Source organism: Echiichthys vipera, assembly GCF_963691815.1.
Source record: "Echiichthys vipera genome assembly, chromosome: 22".
Taxonomy (NCBI): domain Eukaryota; kingdom Metazoa; phylum Chordata; class Actinopteri; order Perciformes; family Trachinidae; genus Echiichthys; species Echiichthys vipera.
Window position 1 is genome coordinate 9772442 of NC_139847.1, and position 21395 is coordinate 9793836.

The 21395-nt window shown below is 41.4% G+C and overlaps 1 protein-coding gene across 1 annotated transcript; it reads left to right on the forward strand.

Annotated features, from left to right (window-relative positions):
- The first annotated feature begins 5789 nt into the window (after positions 1 to 5789).
- On the forward strand, positions 5790 to 21109 carry hdlbpb (high density lipoprotein binding protein b). The gene is made up of 27 exons (XM_083937105.1): positions 5790 to 5866; positions 6828 to 6929; positions 7119 to 7270; positions 7465 to 7680; positions 8572 to 8778; positions 8907 to 9122; positions 10897 to 11103; positions 11202 to 11309; positions 11810 to 11914; positions 12620 to 12698; positions 13467 to 13606; positions 13700 to 13804; positions 13897 to 14010; positions 14099 to 14185; positions 14269 to 14400; positions 15107 to 15325; positions 15428 to 15649; positions 16007 to 16225; positions 16507 to 16648; positions 16943 to 17070; positions 17717 to 17821; positions 17967 to 18101; positions 18904 to 19047; positions 19164 to 19343; positions 19424 to 19540; positions 19645 to 19806; positions 19988 to 21109. The coding sequence occupies exons 2-27, from the start codon at positions 6854 to 6856 to the stop codon at positions 20078 to 20080; spliced, it is 3810 nt and encodes a 1269-aa protein (XP_083793231.1). The 5' UTR covers positions 5790 to 5866; positions 6828 to 6853; the 3' UTR covers positions 20081 to 21109.
- Positions 21110 to 21395: the final 286 nt, after the last annotated feature.

The following is a 21395-nucleotide window of genomic DNA, read 5'->3' on the forward strand; positions in this document are numbered from 1 at the left end:
TGGTATTTTAAACGTAATATATTGTGTTTTATGAACCTGTGACAGTAACAAGTTGCTGTTTCATCATAACAATATAACGATGAGCTGTAAATGGATGAAGTCCCTCCGCTCATCAGCGCTGTGTTTACGCCTGGATCCCACCTCCACCTGGCGCCTGAGGTTGGAACAGACAAGATGAAGCGTCCATTCAATTGGAAATACTGGATTATTGTTGATGCTTTGGATGTAAATCCAAAATAAAATGTAGTGAAATGTTGTTTTTTATTAATTATGCAAATAGGTATCTTGTGGCAGCACATGTCTGCAGGGAAAAGGACTTACTACTTAAAATGTAGCATCTTAGAATTTAGATTTACTTTTTCAAAAACCTTTTTTAGTAATAAAAATTCAACTTACTATCTCAAACTTTTTGACCTCCCATCAAATTTATGATTTACTACCTAACTTGTTTTAAATGCTTTTTATCTAATGTTTGTAACCTTTTTTAAATTTTATTTCCAGTTGTATCTATTATTTTCTTGCTCATTTTACGTTTTATTTTAACAATTTTATCATGTGCATCAATAAGCCTGTGAATGTTCTCATGTGCATCAATATGTGACTATGTCTGTAAAAGGAGCTTTATCAATATTATTATGTATTATAATAATTGTACTACTTTACTGAACTGATTTTCTCATTCTCAGTGGTCTCTTTTCACACACCATCTACATCACTAATAATTGAATGTAGAAATCCACAATTGGACTTTCTATCTCATCATTTTTTATTTACTATTTCATAATTCTGATTTAGAAACTGATTATTTTGACGTATTATGTCATAATTGTTTACTTGGCACGAGTATTTTTATTTCTATAATTAATAAAATAAATCTTTGTGTCTTTACTGGTGAAATCGGGCTTCAGTAATATATTTAGAGCGCGTTTGACTTGATCACAGGTTTGACGCTGTGACTCCTGTGGAGACATTATGAATGGTAAGTAGAGCCGGTCAGTATCACTCCGTACACCACATCTGACTGTTTCACATCAACAAGGGTATAGAGGCATCAATAAATAAATCAATACAGGAATACAGGCATCTATACATAAATAAATACAGGAATACAGGCATCAATACATAAATAAATACAGGAATACAGGCATCTATACATAAATAAATACAGGAATACAGGCATCAATACATAAATAAATACAGGAATACAGGCATCTATACATAAATAAATACAGGAATACAGGCATCAATACATAAATAAATACAGGAATACAGGCATCAATAAATAAATAAATACAGGAAGGAATAATTAACACAGGTACATGAACAAATAAATACAGGAATAAATAAGTGAATACAGAAATACATGCATGAATAAATAAATACATAAATAAATAAATATATACATGAACAAATAAATACAGAAATAAATAAATGAATACAGAATAAATGCATGAATAAATAAATAAATACAGAAATAACTAAGTGAATACAGAAAAGAAGGCATGAATAAATAAATACAGATATAATTAAGTGAATGCAGATATAAAGGCATTCATAAATAAATACAGAAATGAATAAATATACACAGGTACATGAACAAATAAATACAGGAATAAACAAGTGAATACAGAAATATAGCCATAAATAAATAAATATATGCATGAATAAATAAATATAGAAATAAATTAATGAATACAGAATAAATGCATGAATAAATAAATACAGAAATAAATAAATGAATACAGAAATAAAGGCATTAACAAATAAATACATGACCAAAAATAAATAAATAAATAAAGACAGAAATAAATAAATATATACATGAACAAATAAAAACATGAATAAATAAATGCACACATAAATGTATAAATGTATTAATAAATAAATGAAAGCATGCATAAACAAATATATTAATAAATAAAACCATAAATAAATACAGAAATAAATAAATATAGCATGAATAAATGGGACCCCTTCCCTCATTAACATATGGAGACGGAAATACAGAATAAAAAAAAAGTATGTTATTATTCATGTATTCATTTATATACTGATCTAATTATTTGTGTATTTATTTAATCTTTTATACATTTATTTATGTAGTTATTTATTTCTGCATTGTAAAGCATTTATTTATTATTTTATTAATTTAATTATGTCTTTTATTTATTCATGCATTTATTTACTTAATTATTGCTGTATTATTTATGTAGTTATTTATTTCTGCATTGTTAAGCATGTAATTATTAACTTTTTAAATGTATTTATTCATGCATTTATTTGCTTAATTATTCTTGAATTATTTATGTAATTATTTATTTCGGAATTGTAAAGCATTTATTTATTCTTTCATTAATGTATTGCTGTATTTCTGCATTATTTACTTAATTATTCCTGTATTATTTATGTAGTTATTCATTTCTGCATTTCATTAATGTATTTCTGTATTTATTCATGCATTTATTTACTTAATTATTCCTGTATTATTTACTTCTGCATAGTAAAGAATGTATTTATTATTTTATAAATGCATTTATTCACATAATTATTCTTTTATTATTCGTGTAGTTATTTATGTATGCATTGTTTAGCATTTATTTATTATTGTATTAATTTATTGCTGTACTTCTGTATTTCTGCATTTATTTACATAATTATTCCTGTATTATTTATGTAGTTATTTATTTATGCATTGTTTAGAATTTATTATTTTAATAATTTATGTATTCATTAATTTTTGTTATTTGTTTCAATTTATTTATTATTTTATTAATTTATTTCTGTATTTATTTTTTATGCATTCATTTATTTACTTATTCCTTAATTTATTTATTAATTAAAATATGTATTTATTGAGATCTAAGTCATGTTTACTCCTCAACACAACAATGAGTTTGACAATGAGACTAAAACCACGCGGATCTATTTAACGTGGATGCTCCTGTTGCGCAAAGATACTGCGGCATTTTCCTTTATACTCGTTGGGTCGCAGTGCATGCTGGTGTATCGCTCCGCCCGGCAGAGGAAATGCTCGTAGACCAATCACATCTGTGTTTACACCATCACCTGTCAAACACACACCCTCTGCTATATTTTCTCTCTGAAAGGTAGGAATAATGTATTTAATTCGCTTTTTAACATAAATGTGAACACCGTGGACGGAGCTAGAGGCTATAGAGACGGTAACGGAAAAAGCCGGTTCGACCGTAAGGAGAAGCGGCCGGGGTTAGCGAGGTTAGCGCCCCCGGAGCCGCTGGTTATCAGTCCGCCTGGCTTGTTTTTTAGCCGATTATCAGAAAGTCCTTGCGCCTTAATCATCCACCGGCTGAGGTCGCAGCAAAGCGATGTGTGTTGGCTTAAGCGAACTCGTCTGACTGTTGTTTAAAAACCCGTAGCAGTACGTTTGGAGGTTAACGTAGCCTTGGAGCTAACGGGACCAGCCGTGTAGTGCGATAATACCGTTATTCGGCTGCAGAGAGAGGGAGAGATGCGCCCCGCGGAGCCGTTAGCTAGTGCGGGTGGATTAATGTGACCGTCTATATTTCTTATTTATCTGCACATCATTTATTACAGTTGTACCCAGAGTCACAGTGTGCTCTTTGTTTCCTTCGTGTCTGTCTAGTTTTCTCTCTTTCTTGCGTTTCAACATGTTGGTGTGTGTGTACAGAAGTGTTAGCAGGTGCACAGCCACAATGGGGCACAGTGATAACAGCAATAACTTCAATAATAATCACTTTCATCGGTGCCTTTTACATTTAGCTCACACATGATCGGACTGAGAATAGGAATATCAATAACACATTCATCATCATGTGCAATATGTTTCATTTTCAATCCCATTGGCTGCATTTTGTCCATCATCATGTGTAATATATCTCTATTACATCATGTTATCTTATTTGCACTTTACCCCTCAGACACTTTATTTTTATATTTCACCTTTTTGATGCTCTTGATCTTATATTGTTATTTTTAGCTTATTTTGTTATTGTTTTTTTAATTGTTACTGCAATTTTGGAACAGCCTGGAACAAGAATTTCCATCAGGATTAATAAAGTTTTATCTTATCTTACATTTATAATAATATTCTGCACTTTGTCCTTTCATATTGTACATTTTCTGTTTGTTTAGTTTCCTGTATATTGCACATACGTCTTTGCTGAATTTAGAGTGTATTTATCGGATATATTTCTCATCTTTCGTGGGTCAGAGAAAGGTATTTTCGATTACGCTGTATGTTTGGCACATATCACAGAAGTTGACGATAATGAAATGGGGGAGTAAGGCGTAAAAGTATTGTGACAAATTACTTCAGTAATATCCCCATGTAAAAAAATAATACAACTAAAAGCCGCAGAGTAACATGTTATTTGTACACTGTGTGTGTACTCATCGTAAATGTACCTAAACGCTCATAGAAAAATAGAACCTACATTAAGTTTCAGAAGTTAAAGTATGATCTCAGTCAGTTACATTAACTTAAAGTTATAAATGAGTTTTAATTAAAATTTCTGCATTCATATGTAACTACCCTTCTACTGTAGTTATGCTCTATTTGAGTAGTTAAAGAAAGATGTAAAGATGCATCATGTTTTATAATCTCATTGTAGTTTTTGTATGCATCTTATTTCTTTAAAGAAACGTTTGGTGTCAAATAACTGTAGATGGAGTCAAAGATTTGCACGGTACCGTATTTAGTTGCATTGCACCCCTTACCTACCTAAACTACAACTGATACAATAAAGCTGCATGTGTAGCTCTCTCATGTGGGTTAAGGTCAAATGTCTCCTCTCCTGGTTAAAAGTTAAAAATAGATTTGTGTATTCACTAATGCTTTTCTCACAGAATGTCAAAACAACTAAGACACCTGTTACTGTGTATAAAAAAACTATCTTTTAGTACAGATACACATCATTATCTAACAAGTCATGCAGTTGGAGGTTGTTTTCTTATTAAAACCAAATCAGTTCAACATTCAGTCACATACAGAGCAATGTGTGAATGTGAATAATATTAAACAACAAAACACTCAATATAGGTTTAAAAAGTCACTTAAAGTATATAACCTTTAACAAAACTTCAGTATCTAATGCTAGTTCTTGTGTAATGTCTGTTTTTTGACATTTTGTTTAAGGGCGTCAGCTAATTCTGTCAATATTTGAGTTGTATTTTGTCTAATGTGATGTTTAATGTTTGAGTATTGTGTTTTATGTGATTATGTAATTTGTATTGTCACAACATAAAACTGCAGGACCCTTGGAAGAATAGCTTCTAGCTACCGCAGCTAAAGGGGATCCAAATAAACAAACAAACAAACCTTAACACACAGCTAAGGCATCGGCGCTATAGGCCTATTCGGTATCTTTGGAAACTTTACGTCTCTACGCTAGAATTAAAAAGTTTAAAGAGTCGTTTGCTGCACAGCGTGAGTTTGCAACTGTCTTTCAAACCGGCTGCTGTGGGTTAACTTATTACTAAGAGACATCAGGAGCTGAACCTTTATTTACCAAACTCACATTTTGTGGTTTTACACTCTCAAATATCCTGAAGCGTTGAACTGGTAAAACTCTAAAGGAGGGAAGATGAGCAGAGCGATGCTGGTGCGTAGAGGGGAGGGGTTAGAGAAAGGAGGAGAGTGAATCAGATCCAGACGGTGTAAGGTGCAGTGCAGTGTGGGTGTTCACAGTATTAACCCAGCCTCCATACTGTATAGCTTTTTGATTTATAGTGTTCACTTTCAATCTTTGTTGTTTTTATTTTTTTTGTTCCCAAACTGTGTGCACCAGGAGCTGAAACACACACTCACACTGAAGCGCCTACGGTAGCTGCTAACTGGACGGACTCTCTGGCAATTGACCTTTTGCAGGTAAGCCCGGGCGCACTTTTGTTAAGCCTTTTTCTGTTCCATCCGTTCTTCCACAGCTTTAACTAAGTGTCACTACATCCTTCTATATTTCCAACAACACCTGCTTCTTACTCCTTCAGATACATCTTGGACTTTCTTTTAAAGTGTAGTTAGATTTTCTCGGCTTTAGCTGCGTCTTTCCCTGCAGTTATGATCTGAATTCACACTGGGAGCACATAGTAACCCAGCGAGGGGATGGATTTAGCATGCTTGTTTTTTGATGAGTGAGAAAAAAAATGGTGGTTTTCAAAGATATTAAAGAAAAACAATAAAATAAAAATGAGTCATTCCAATAATTTCAGATATCAGACAGATCCTGATTTCTTCCATCAACTGTTAATTAGAGAACAATCAATAATGTTTTTTTTTAGCATTTTAATGATTTTCATTTTATCGCGGCACCAGAAGTTAGTCGCCATAAAAATGCAATATCCTCCCTAAATCACAAGTCTGTCTCTGTGTACACAGATGGTCTGACGTGCACAGTCTGAGAAACAGTTGAAGGATTTGTCTTTGGATTTTAAAATGCTCAGGGAAAAAGGATTCTGAATCACAAGAAATGTCTGCAGCAGCAGTTGTTGTTAGACTTAAGACGGCTCTCAGTATCTGACGCTGTCCTGAGGCTTCGTGTGTTTGTCTGAGGTTTGTAAAGTGTTAATTGGAGCATCTCAGGTGTAACGCGCAGTGTCAGGTGCAGTGGCACAGAGGCCGCAGAGGCAGAGGCAGCCGCAATCTTCTGGGGCTTGTGGAAAGCAATCCCAGAGAATACATCAAGGGGGGGGGGGAGAACGATGTGAAGTTTTAAACTGACTTCTGTGTTTCTGACGGACTTTGGATCGTCCAGTTAATACAAATACAATAATAATACATTAATATATTTCCTCCTCAGCTTTATTATTGTTTTGCTCTCTCTCTCTTTTAGTGGAATAGCGGAATAAGTCTTGAACCATGAGCTCAGTGGCAGTGTTGACCCCGGAGAGCTTTGCAGAGCATCGCAGTGGCCTCAAGGACCACGAGATCACAGGTGACCTTACCTGCTTTTACTTTTGATTTTGAGTTACAGTATTTCTCCTCTCAGGTACTACCCCCTCGTTGATCTCTCTTTAACTTTCTCCTTAAATGCTCCTCTATCCGTCCATATGTGCTTACTGTTTTCTTCCTCCATACTTGCCTTCATCATCGCTTTATTTATCTTTTGTCTCTCTGGGAACAGGCTGCGTCCCGGAGGATGAGGCCTACATCCCCACCTACCTGGAGGCCTTCCCTCCGCTGCCGGAGAAGGGGGCACCGGGGGAAAAGGCCGGGGAGCCGGCTTCAGCGTGGGGGAGCAGGATCAGGCCCATTAAAGCGTCAGTCATCACCCAGGTCAGGCAGCCACTGACTGCATACAGTAACAAACTAACTAAATAATTAAAAGCATCAATACCATATGTTGATGTCTGTTGCTCTTTAGCTTAATTTTTGCCACATTAGCGGTGGATAAGATGCACCATTTAATGGCAAATAAGCGAATGAGACAAGTCGCCTGAAACTTGAACCTCCCGTTGAACCCGCTCTAGGTGTTCCACGTGCCCCTGGAGGAGCGTCGTTACAAGGACAACAGCCAGTTCGGGGAAGGCGAGGAGGCTAAAGTGTGCTTGGACATAATGCAGCGGACGGGAGCCCACATCGAGCTGTCCCTGGCTAAAGACCAGGGCCTGTCCATCATGGTCACCGGCAAACTGGACTCTGTCATGAAGGCTCGCAAGGAAATCGTAGCTCGCCTGCAGACGCAGGTAGATTCACCGCAAGTGTTTGTGCCTGTAGTTTGTTTCATGTTTAAGCCGTTGGGCTGTGAGATACTGGGTGCATGGAAGGGGTGTTTTCTTGACTAGATCTATTGAATATGACGGATTTACTTTGTTGTGTTTGCACAGCGTTGTGGTTTCATTTGTAAGCTTGTCAGGACACAGTTGTAGACAATCAACAAACAAATGCAAACACATTGTAAGCTGGTGTTTTTTTAAGGGATTACACGTTCCTGTATTTCGAAAACTCATCAAATCTATCTTAAAGTGACAGAGGGTTAAAAAAAAGAGGGTTTTTGTCTTTACAGTGAAAACCGTTGGAAACATACCAGCGGGTAACAGATGTTTCTTTGAGGAAGAACGACGCCTCGCATCACTTAGACAGATGAAAAGGATCAGGAGAGCTTTTAATGTGACAAATTATTTAGCAAAGGTAGTTCTAGCTGCAGCTTGAAGAATCCTATCTGAGTGTGTCGGCAGGCTGGTTCAGGACAAGAAGTTGAGCTGAAAAATAACCATCAGCTCCCGAGGGTTGGCCTTTCTGGGCTTCAGCACTAAACATGCTGATTTCAACTTCAAGTGGTGCACTGAGGTCTACCTGCAGAGCTGCTGCAGTTACTGATACACCAGTGCAGAAAAACACTGTCCTCTTTGCAGGGTCGAATGCTTTTGTTCTTGTTTACAGACTGAAAACCCACATATTCCACCGTTACTGGAATGTAAACTAGAAATGTGAGAAACTAGAAAACTAATATTTCTATGGAGAGATCTATTTATTGCTAAGGAAATCAGTTCAGCCCTGATCCAGTGATTAACTTCTGTTGTTTGACAATGCAAATCTAGCATTTTCTCCCTAAACGTTCCTCGCTCCCCCCACAGGCCTCAGCTACGGTCGCAATCCCCAAGGAGCACCATCGTTTTGTCATCGGTAAGAATGGCGAGAAGCTGCAGGAGCTGGAGCTGAAAACCGCCACCAAGATCGCTATTCCACGTCCCGACGACTCCAGCGCCAACATCCGCATCACCGGCACCAAGGAGGGCATCGAGAAGGCGCGTCATGAAATACTTCTGATCTCTGCTGAACAGGTGAGCTGCTGGGTTCAATCTGTTATCTTTAAAGATGGCGGCCTCAAACCAGAAGTAGTTGACGGTTAAATGGCCTCGAAATGGACGAAGGGGTAAACGTTTTCCGACTCCCTTCACCTGCTCACCAGGACAAGCGTGCAGTGGAGCGTCTGTCCCTGGAGAAGGCCTTTCACCCCTTCATCGCCGGCGCCCACAACCGGCTGGTGCAGGAGCTGAGCCAGGAGACGGGCGCCCGCATCAGCATCCCCCCACCTAGCCTGCCCAAGGACGAGATCGTCATCACCGGAGAGAAGGAAGCCGTCGCCCTGGCGCTCAGCCGCATCCGAGCCATCTACGACGACAAGGTGCGTCCGTTCATATAAGGAGCTTATATAACCACACTCCTGATTGGCTTTAGAATTGATTTGCAATGTTTAATTGGTTCTCTTTTAAAGCCATTAGTGGCTTAGCAGCAGCTTAAATAAGAAGAGTTTTATGTACAAAGCAGTCTTTAATCTAACTGCAATCTATTTGATTGTCCTCCTGGTGGACTGAGAGAAAGAAACACACCATACAACCGCGGCGTTCACTTTTGTTTCATGGCATTCATCTCTGTCCCCCTGTGTTTGCTGTCTCTATCTCTACTACCAACTGCTGAAAGAAAGTCTTGAATACAATTTATTTTGTGCCACCTAAATGGAAAATAAAGTTAGTTGCAGTCAGGTACAGTAAACTTTGTGACAACTTACTTAATGACCTTTAAAGCAGTTTTTACCTTTCTGTCCTTTCTACACTTTTCTTCTTTAATTTTAAAATGCTCCTGATAAGCGTATGTCACACTAAAATGTAAAAGAAAACCAGCCGGTGTTGAAACTCAAAAATATTCCGTTCTCATATATTTCTAAAAGAATCTGACCAATGGATGACAGCCAGGAAGCTCAGTAAATCATTTTATTCAGATCGAATAAAATGATTTACTGAAATTTCTGGCTGTCATTCATCGCTCCGTTTCACTTGCGCTGCTCATGCTGCGTTCAAGTGCCATGGGAAGTCGGAAGCTTCAGACCTCCAAATAAGTAAAGTGCCTGTCAAAGGGGAACCTCCTACTAGTGAATTCAGGGTAGGTCGATCTCCCCCAAATTCAATATCAGGAGGTTTGGTATGTTCTTGACAGCGTTTCAGGGTTTTTTCGCATTTTCATTTGGACGGAGATTAACGATATAAGTCCTTGTGTCAACAGGATGGTTTGGGTTTTTTTAGAATGAAGAAGGGAAAAACTATGTTTACAATATTACCTGTGCACGTGTGTGCTACGTATCATTGTAAGAACCGCAAGACACACAAAAGTAAAGCAAAATATGACAAACGGCTCTCGGACAATCAGCGAAAGAGAGACTAGTCTCACTTGTTTGTATGCATTCCTACCGACATCATTTAGACATTTTGCGGATTGTTGAGTAATTTATGCAAACGTTTTAATCTGTGCTTGAACAACCTGAGCTGTGCATGAGCGGGTTCGCAGACGCACAACGTGACTGCAGGTTATTAACTCCGTGGCTCTGCGTTTTCTCCACTTGTTCCCTCGGCCGCCTGGATCTTAAAACCTCATCTTTGGGGCAGTTCATTCTTTCAGTATCATTGATTTCAACAGTGGCGTTGTTTTATTTACCACCGCACGCACACAAGAAACAACAAAAGATGGATGAAACGTGGAGAGGAAGTGTGTGTTTGTGTGGTGCCTGATGAGTGCTGGTGATAGGCAGGCCGGAGATAATGTGGAGAGAAAATTGGATTTCGTCAGCGAACAACAGGATGAGAATGCTAATGTCATTTAGTGCATATGCATGAGAGGCAAAAACAAATCTGTTTTCTCTGTTGCCCTCTCGCTTCCTCTCTTCTCTGCTCGCCTCGTCTCTCACTCCCTTTCTGCCTACTCACGCCAACTTTCATCTGTCCGTCCTGCTTCCTGTCTGTCATCACTCTTTCTGTCTCCTGTCGTGTTCCTTCCCATCCCTCACTCTGCTCCTCAATTCACCTCGCTTCCTCCCCGCTGCCCTTCCTCTCACTGCCGCTTTTCCTTTTCGAACAACGCTCACTCATCACTTTCTAATCTTCTCCTCATCCACCCGCGCTCTGCAGAAGAGGAAGACCACCACCATCTCCGTGGAGGTGAAGAAGTCTCAGCATAAGTACATCATCGGTCCGAAGGGCAACACCCTGCAGGAGATCCTCGAGACCACTGGGGTTTCTGTGGAGATGCCTCCTCTGGACTCCGGCTCAGAGACCATCATCCTCAGGGGGGAGCCCGACAAGCTGGGACCGGCGCTCACACAGGTGTACGCAAAGGTGAGGAGAGAGCGCCATGATGACTATCTGACACGCAGTCATTCGAGCGATGAGGTTGTGAATGTAAAATTTGATTTTTGACTTCTGTCCCTGTGCAGGCAAAGAGCGTGATGGTGGTGGAGGTGACTGCTCCGGCCTGGCTGCACCGCTTCATCATCGGCAAGAAAGGACAGAACATCGGGCGGATCACACAGCAGCTACCACGGGTAAGAGGAGAGAGGGAGAGACAGGAAAGGGGTGGGGAGATCTGAGGTTGAAACACACAGTCTCCTCCTGCAGTACGGAGGAGGACTTGTGTGTATCCCCAAAGCAATTTCAGTCAAAAAGCAACTGGACTTGGTTATTTGTCTAGGAAGACGTTTCACCTCTCATCCAAGAGGCTTCATCAGACAAATGAGAACATTCACAGGCTTGTGTGTATGTGATGTAGGAGATGAAGAAGGAGGGAAAATAGAGAAGCAGAGGATACTGAGATGAGTTTTATTTACTGTGACACCGTGTGGGGGCAACACATGCTGTTTCGCCTTTATTCATGTGTGTGTGTACGTGTGTGTGTGTGTGTGTATGTGTATGTGTATACGTGTGTGTGTTTGTGTGTGTGTGTGTGTGTGTGTGTTTGTGTGTGTTTGTGTGTGTGTGTGTGTGTGTGTGTGTGTGTGTGTGTGTGTGTGTGTGTGTGTGTGTGTGTGTGTGTTTGTGTGTGTAGGTTCACATAGAGTTTACGGACGGCGAGGAGCGCATCAGTCTGGAGGGGCCAACAGAGGAGGTGGAACAGGCTCAGGCTCAGATCCAAGAGATCATCAAGGACCTGGTGAGTACACACACATGCACGCGCGCACACACACACACACACACACACACACACACACACACACACACACACACACAAATGTTTGAATTAAATCTTTTTTTACCATAACATAACACAATATTTTTAATTAAACATTTTCAAAGGACAAAATAATTACCCTGATAAGTTAAGATAAGAAAAAATAAATACAAAAGGCTGCTATATTATGTCCATGAAATATTTTAATGTTTTATACATAATGTTTTTGACATAGTTCACTTGGACCAAAAAAGGAGTTCAGATAGGCAACTGCAGAGGGAAAATGTACTTTTAACGATTATCAACGCTAGCTGAAATGTTTCTGTGGATCGACTAATCCACAATCAGTTAATTGTTTACAGTCCATTTTTCAGAAGAAACACCAGACGGCTCCAGCTGTTCAAAGAGTTTCCTGCTTTGAACTGTTATCAGACAAAATAAGCATTTTGAAGCCGACATCCTGGGCTTCAGGGAATTGTAACGAGTAAAACATTTTTCGGCATTTTAAAATCTGAACCATGAATCAAAGAAAGTAATTAGCAGATGAATCGATAATGAAAATAATCTCATAACAGTCAAACGCTCAGGATGCAGAGAAAGAGAAAAAATAGATAGAGATTCGAGGGTGTTCGGCAGCTCTGGGAACAAAGTTCAGTGACAAATCTCCGTTTGCCCCTCTGCGTCCAGCTGGTGAGGATGGACTACACTGAAGTCATCATAGATCAGCGTTTCCACAGACACCTCATCGGAAAGAACGGAGCCAACAGTGAGTACGCTTCTGTTCTGCTGATCTCAACAGAAAAAAACTGTGACATTGACACTTCTGGGGGTTTAGAGTTCAAATGCCAGTGGGATCAGACATTTTAGTTTCTGTTTTTTTAAGCGACTGACTCAGTAAACGTAGCCACTTTATATTTTTTTTAGTCAGCAATGTCACATCTTGTGCAAATGACTTGTTGTCGGTCTTGACATGCAATCTGACATGCACTGAAATGCCTTCAACGTACTGCCCCGAGCTAATCAGTGTTAGCCACGTCCGGCTGTTAGCGACTCTCCCGGATTTCTCCGTTAATAGTTTATATACAAAAAGAAACTGTCTCGATGGCTTTCATGTATGTAAGTGCTGAAAAAGACATGACATGGGAGGATTTTATGATGGAATTACACTTTAAAGGCTTGAAAAGTATCTGTAAAACGTTTATACTGTCAGCTGCATCACAGTAATTATGGTCGGCCTCATTTCATGTCATGTATCTCCACACCGTGGACAATAAAGAATTAACTAACTAACTAACTATTTACAACGGACTGTAGAAGAGTTTTCAGAGTGTGAAGCAGAGAAGTGGAGAGGGATCTGGAAAAGTTGTGAAAGTTGTGATCAGTTTGAAACTTTTTTCCAACATAAAAACTCAAGCGGATCACCGCCACCTTTCAGTTTCAGCCACCTGTCAAGCCTGCAGGTGGTTGTGAGTGTTGGAAAAAAGATTTGGACGAAAAATTTCTGACACAAATTTGAAAAAATGCAACCCCTCAGTCAATCGGATCAAGGAGCAGTACAAAGTGTCGGTGCGAATCCCCCAGGACTCTGAACGAAGTGGGCTGGTCCGGATCGAGGGAGACCCCAAAGGAGTCCAGCTGGCACGCAGAGAGCTCATCGAGATGGTCCAGAGAATGGTGAGAATGGGGGTCAGAGTTTAGGTTGGCTCATTCATTCATTCTGCTCGTTGCCACAGTGGTCGGCTGAAGCTTTTTTCCCCCAATTTCCAGGAAAACGAGCGCACCAAAGACCTCATCGTGGAGCAGAAGTTCCATCGGACAATCATCGGCCAGAAGGGAGAAAAGATCAAAGAAGTTCGAGACAAGTTCCCCGAGGTGAATGTTTCCTCTCACCCTCACTGCACTTTATCTCACCCGTTCATCACCGTGAACAATACACAACAAGTCTTTATCTCATCTGCTTCTAGGTCATTATCAATTTCCCCGACCCGGCGCAGAAGAGCGACATTGTCCAGCTGAGAGGGCCGAAGAACGAGGTGGAGAAATGCGCAAAGTTCCTCCAGAAAATCATCGCCGACCTGGTACGACCCTCCACGTTCTGTCTTCGTCTCTTCATCCATCTCCGTCTCTCTCTCTGCACTTCACAGCAACTTTTGTTTCTTTTTCCAGATCGAGAACAGCTTCTCGCTCTCCGTTCCCATCTTCAAGCAGTTTCACAAAAACATCATCGGTAAGGGCGGCGCCAACATCAAAAAGGTGAGACTCACTTTAAAAATCGCCAGAACTAATGTTACATTATGTTAAAGGCACAGAATAACTGATGTTGTTTATGCCACCAGATCCGTGAAGAGACCAACACTAAGATCGACCTGCCGACAGAGAACAGTAACTCCGAGATGATCGTCATCACGGGCAAGAAGATCAACTGTGAGGCCGCCAGAGAGCGAATCCTCGCTATCCAGAGAGAACTGGTGAGAGACGGCACACTGGTTTTGTCATGGGTTGCAGCTTCCAGGGTTCTTTCATTCATGCTCCCCTAAAAAATTACTTTTATTATTTATAACTACTTATTAACTACTAATTAAAAAAGTGTGTGTGTGATCGACAGTATTGACACATATTTTTCACACTTCATTACGAGGTGATCTTATCCAGTTAACATGAGATGGATGTATGATCAGAATAAGGTTTAACAAGCTGAGCTTTCAGCTGTATCCTCCCATCTTTCTCATCAGACGATGGCCATGAGATGTGGTTTAAAGCTCTGGAGAGCGGGGCAAACCGTAAGCTGCAACATCGACGGTTCATATTTGTTGCATCTCTGTCTCCCTCATTTCCTGCAATCTTTCCACTCTTGCTACGTAGTAAAGGCGGAAAATACCCCAGATAAAACCTGGGAAAAGCGAGTCAGTGGACATTGAGTTGAGATAAATTTTTTTGGTTGAAATACCGTTCCAAAGGTGAAGAAGGAATTTAAATTACAACTCAGATTGCGATTTTTGGACCAAAATCTAAAATTGAATTAAGAAGAATTACAGATTACGGTGTCAATATTTGTTGTAATATTTCTTTTTCCATATAAATATGTATATCAGGAGAAGGATTAGGTGAGAAGACATAATGCTGCAAATGTAGCTGTACCTCAGTATCTCCTTCTCTCTCTCTTCATCCCTTCAGGCGAACATTAAGGAGACGGAGGTCGCCATCCCCGCCAAGCTCCACAACTCTCTGATCGGCTCAAAGGGCTGCCTCGTGCGCTCCATCATGGAGGACTGCGGCGGCGTCCACATACATTTCCCTTCCGAGGGCTCCGGCTCAGACAAGGTGACCATCAGAGGGCCCGCCGGCGAGGTGGAGAAGGCCAAGAAACAGCTGCTGCAACTGGCTGAAGAGAAGGTGGGCGGAGACAGAAAAGTCTGAAGAATGGTTACAGACTGAGGATCAGTCAAAGTATAGTGTAAGTGTTTGCCCTTTTTTCCTTCTTTCCTGCCTCTTCAGCAAGTCAACAACTTCACAGCTGAGCTTCAGGCCAAACCAGAGTACCATAAGTTCCTGATTGGCCGTGGAGGGGCCAACATTCGCCGCGTGCGGGACAAGACGGGCGCCCGCATCATCTTCCCGTCACCGGATGACACCGAGCAGGAGCTGATCACCATCGTAGGGAAGGAGGAAGCTGTTCGTCAGGCCCAGAAGGAGCTGGAAAGTCTGGTCAAAAACCTGGTAACTGCTGCACTGCATTTGTCTTAAATTCATTTTTAAATTTTCCTTTTTAATTATGCTTTATTTATTGGTTTCTCAACTTTCTGTATTACATAAAAGTACGCCTGCCTATACTGTAAATGTGGTCTTTTTGGTGTGTCAGGTTTTCTTTATTGAGTTTTTTTATTTGCAATTGATTCATTTAGGATTTGGATACATTTATAATTTATCCACCAAAAACAGACGGAAGGAAAACAAATTGCAACAATATATTTTTGTATTTATAAAAACATTTAGCCGTCATATGTAAAGAGCCTCTCTAAATCTGGTGTCATGATCTTTCACCACACACCACGCTCCTGCCGTCTCCATCTCCAGGACGACGTGGTGGAGGACAGCATGGTAGTGGACGTTCGCCACCACCGCCACTTTGTGTGTCGGAGAGGGCAGGTGCTGAGGGAGCTGGCGGAGGAGTACGGCGGAGTGGCCGTGAGCTTCCCTCGAACGGGAGCCAACAGTCAGCGGGTCACTCTGAAGGGCGCCAAGGACTGCGTGGAGGCTGCCAAGAAACGCATCCAGGAGATCATCGAGGACCTGGTAATAGACATTTGAGGAACTGAGAAACAATTCATTACAACACTGTATGTTTTCATTTTGCCCACAAATATTTTTTGGTCATAAAAAGAAAAAATCTCTGCCAAAATCAGGATCAGGAGGCAGAAATAGGCGTTTAGTTTTCAGTTAAGCTGTCATGGAAACCAACTGACAGTGATTTTACATCCAGAAGGGACAAAAGTAACCCTCCTGAACACGTGACGTGTCCATGTTTTCTGTCGGTGCCGTTGTTACCCAGCTGTCTCCTCTCCTGTCTCGAGCAGGAGTCCCAGGTGAGCGTGGAGGTGGCCATCCCTCAGCGCTACCACCGAGCCATCATGGGGCCCAAAGGTTGCCGCATCCAGCACATCACCAGGGAGCACGAGGTCCAAATCAAGTTCCCCGAGAGAGAAGACAACGCCGCAGGTAAAAAAAAACAACACGCAAGAGACGTTATATACCTGCAGCTGTGACACCAATGCTGTTGTTAATGTGTTGCCACCTCAAAGAGAGCAGAGCAGATAAGAAAGTCACCAGTTAAATGCTGCTGAGGTTTATCTGTCCCAGCAGCCAGTTCAGCAGGCTCTTATGTGATATTTGAATCTGTAATGTGGGAACAATAATGTGCTTCTCTGATGGAAATTACATCTGAAGTTATATGATTACACAGGAAACAGGCAAAACCTGTCTTTTAATCCATTATCTGTGGTAAAATTACAGGACAGGAGGCTCCACCACAGGAAAACGGTGACGTCAGTCCAGAGGTGGAGTTTGTCGCCCGCAAGTGTGACATCATCACCATCGCCGGGCGTGCAGAGAAGTGTGAACTGGCTAAAGCTGCCCTGCTGGTAGGCGCCATTTAAAGTACTTACACACATCAAATAAGCCATCGAGAACAGCTCAGGGCAGTACGGTGAAGGCATTAAAACGTCTTTTTTAACCACTAATGCTCGAAATAACACCAAACCGCAAAACTGCAGTAGCATGATAAGAGTCCTTACACATGAAACGAAGCATCAATGGGCTCCTTTCTTTTGGATTTACTTTGGTAATCGACTTGAATGGACTTTACTATGAGAGGAGCTGGTACCTGGGCCAGTAGGTAAGTCTTTAAAACACACTTAATAAACTCCGGGTTCATTAACTACGTTGTTGGTGCTTTGTTTTATGTGTAGGGACTCTTACCATGCTACTGCAGAGGTTTGGTATTATTTTGAGCAGTATTAGTGGTTAATAAAGATTTTTTAATGCCTTCACCGTGCTGCCCCGAGCTAATCAGTGTTAGCCACGTCCGGCTGTTAGAGACTCTCCTGGATTTCTCCGTTAATAGTTCATACACGAAAAAACTGTCTCGATGGCTTATTTGAGGTGTGTAAGTGCTGAAAAAGACAATGGGAGGATTATGCGCCGGAATTACACTTTAACTTCCAGTTCTAGAAGTGATGCCTGTTGTTTTGTCCGTTTCCTCAATAATAAATCTTCCTCCTTTTTCAGGCGCTGGTGCCCATAACGGAGGACGTGGAAGTGTCTTATGAGCTGCATCGCTACATCATTGGTCAGAAGGGCAGTGGGATCAGGAAGATGATGGAGGAATACGAGGTGAGATGATACTCTCTCTGGCGCCATCTTCTGGCCGTCAGACCTAACTGCAGGTCAAAAGGACATTTAATTGGTTGAGAAAGGAGTGGAGTGCAAGTGAAACCTAAGTAACCTCAAACTGATTGTTGGCTGTGTGGTTTTGCAGGTGAACATCTGGGTGCCGCAGCCGGAGAAGCAGCTGGATGTGATCAAGGTGACGGGACTGGTGGCCAACGTGGAGCGAGCCAAACAGGGTCTGCTCGAGAGGGTCAAAGAACTGCAGGCCGAGCAGGAGGACAGGGTACAAGACACTCAGACAGCATACAGGGTTCCTACGCACTATAGAAAAGTATGGAATTTAATTTGAGTCATTTCCAGGTCTGGATGAGTTTGGAAAAGAGTTTGTGTTGTTTCCAGACTATTATCTCACTTTCTAAAATAAAATATATAAATAAATACAAATCAAAACAAGTTTAGTAACGCAACACAGCCGACCTGTCGATGATATGAAACTAATCAAGCCAGCTGTAGAATGGTGTCGGGCCACCATGGTACCATTTATTGAATTTTTTTCATACATTTTATTTTTTATTTATCATTTTATTGATTTACAGTATGTTTACTCCATCTAAAGCCAATGAAGCACAGACTCGTGTTTTCTGTAGTTCCTGGTGAATTGTTCGTCTCTACTGTTCCTGTCTGTAGAGTTACAGGTTCACAGTTATTCATTTCACTCTTTTAGCATTTAGCGTGAATAAAATGCTGTGCGTTGAACATTTCTCGGTTTGGAGTTCATTCACTTATATGAACAACAATACGTAGGTAAAAGTGTCTTGTAATTACTTGCCAACATAATGAGAATTTAACATACGTGTTAAAAGTTTAATCTTGAAACCATTTATTTACATAATAAGCGTCTAACAATTGGTATTCAGATGTTTAATGCTGAGTGAAAAATCCTCTGAGAAGTCTTGAAATTAGAGTCTGGAAAAGTCTGGTATTTTGAAGTAGGAAATGTGTAGGAACCCTGAACATAGTTATCATCGTGTCATAAAGATATTTCAGTCTCTAAACGTCTCTGCTGCCCTTTCTTTCCTTCTCAGGCTCTGCGCAGTTTCAAGGTAACCATGTCCGTAGATCCAAAGTTTCATCCCAAGATCATCGGCCGCAAAGGAGCGGTCATCTCTCAGATCAGGAAAGACCACGACGTCAGCATCCAGTTCCCCGACAAAGGAGACGAGCAGCAGGTGTGTTTGCGTTATGTCCATAAAAAATAGTTTACCGCCTGTTCACATAAACTGTAACTTGATCTCAAACAACTCACGCATTTTTCCCCGTTCCTGTTTTTTTTTCCCCCTCCCAGGATCTGATCGTGATCTCGGGGTACGAGCGTAACGTGGAGGAGGCGCGTCAAGCCATCCAGCAGCTGGTGGCCGAGTTGCAGGAGATGGTGAGCCAAGATGTCCACCTGGACCCGAGGACCCACGCCCGCATCATAGGAGCCCGAGGCAAAGCCATCCGCAAGCTGATGGAGGAGTTCAAGGTTAGGAATTAGGAATTTCACACACACCGGTTCATAGTTTGAGTTTGAATACGATTTGAACCTTGTTTCCTCCCGTTCAGGTGGACATCCGGTTCCCTCAGCCAGGCTCCGACGAGCCCGACAAAGTGACGGTGACGGGCCTTCCTGAGACTGTCGACAACGCCGTCGACCACCTGCTCAACCTCGAGGAGGAATACGTAAGTTGATGAAGACCGTCACACAAAATTTTGGCACTGAGGCTTAAAAAAGGAAAAGGGCAAGAGCAATTTTCTTCCCTCTGTCCGTTCTCCACCTCTCTCAGATGCTCAGCGTGACAGAGACGGAGACCATGGCAGCTTACATGAAGCCTCCCTCTCGCTACGGAGGGGGAGTGGGAGGAGGAGGAGGAGGCGATGACGGCAGCGGGGGTCCAGCCAAGGGCTTTGTGGTGCGGGACGCCCCCTGGAACGCAGCAGGGAACAAGGTGGAACATGTTGAGTTTTAACCTTACACTCATTTATGAATGTGGACGCATTAGGGAAATAAAATGATCCTTTAGTTTATCTCTCTGTGGTGAATCAGCGGAAAAGAGGAGATGCAGATGAATTGGAGCATCCAGGTTATTAGCGCAGCGTGTTTTACATTTTTGCGTCCGTTTGTTCCAGGCTCCTGACATGAGCAGCGCGGAGGATTTCCCCACGTTCGGGACGGGTGTGGCCCCGAAGCAAACGTCCGCCTGGGGTCCCAAGAAGTTCTGAAGCGGCTCATCTGGAGGGAAACAAAGAAACAAAAAACTTCTGTAAAGTAGATGATGGGAGATGAAACCACTCTCTAATCAAATTGCTGCTCGCCTTCCCTCCTCCTCCTCCTCCTCTTCCTCTTCTTCTTCTTTTGAGTGACCTCCCTTTGTCTCTCTGTCTCTCTCTCTCTCTGTAAACTTCTTATACCGTCCTCCCACAACCAGCCACAATGAATTCTGGGAGAACGGTCCTGTCTTTTTGTTTTCCCTCATCTGTCTTTCCTCTTAGCACCTCCACCTCTTTCCCCCCCGAGAGAGAAAAAAGAACATCGAGTGCTCTCTTTGTAATTTTTTAGCTGTCCTGCTCTGCCTCTCAGTTGCACCACCACCGCCGGTCCTGCTGAAATATTTTTTGAAAAAGCGGTCGTCCCTTTTTGCCCACCTCTGACTGCCTAACTCCTCCTCAAAATCAAAACACTATCACCAGTGCAGAACATCAGAAACGATTAAACTCTTCAGAGACTGCTGAGTCAGAGATGTGAGGGTCAGAGAGCACTGGGGAAATCCATCCTGAAGCGTTCAGCGAGGTGGTGGGCGTGCGTCCAAGTAACGATCGCTAAACCTTAGATTTATAAGCTAAAAAAAACGAAGAAGAGGGGAGTCTGTTTTACTGTACAAGAAGAGTTTGTAAATGATGACATCTTTTAAGTGTGGTTTTTACAAGGAAGTTTCTTGTCGGTTCATCTTAATAATGTACTGAAGGTCATTTTTTTGTCACGACTTTATTTATTTGAAAAGGAGCCATTTTATTTGAACTACTGTGCGTTTTTATGAAAGCACTCACTGTAGCTTGATGCTTACGACCTTATGTTTGGGAGTGGATGTCGTACGTCAGGGTTTGGGAACATGTCAACAGTTGTTATGTGTAAGTGTACAAAGAACTTTTCGCTATTTTTTTAAACTGTGGGATTTTTTGTTGTTGTTGGTTTCTGGCATATTTGAAAGACTGTCTGTGTGTGTGTGTGTGTGTGTGTGTGTGTGTGTGCGTGCGTGCGTGCACTTGGAAGTTAAGATGTATATTTGAATGAAGCTGAACCAAACTTTTACACCGTCTTTGTCCCTTTGTCTCTCTTCTCAGAGCTCATTTAGAGGTTTTTTCCCCCTCTCGACTCGTCATTTTACACGTTCACACTACGCTGCTTAAAATCCACCCCCCCCACAAAACAAACTCAGTATCAACAGCTGCACTTTGGTTTCCTCTCATACAAGTGCTTCACATGTTTTTAGTGATATTTTGTAGCAAAAACACTTTTGTTGCTCCTTATTTCTTTTTT

Bases quoted from the DNA above. Each gene is read 5' to 3' on its own strand.
- hdlbpb (XM_083937105.1), top strand. From the start codon at position 6,854: ATGAGCTCAGTGGCAGTGTTGACCCCGGAGAGCTTTGCAGAGCATCGC. The intron at 16,649-16,942 runs GTAAAAAAAAAC...GTAAAATTACAG, and splicing joins GAGAGAAGACAACGCCGCAG to GACAGGAGGCTCCACCACAG. The intron at 19,344-19,423 runs GTTAGGAATTAG...CCTCCCGTTCAG, and splicing joins AGCTGATGGAGGAGTTCAAG to GTGGACATCCGGTTCCCTCA.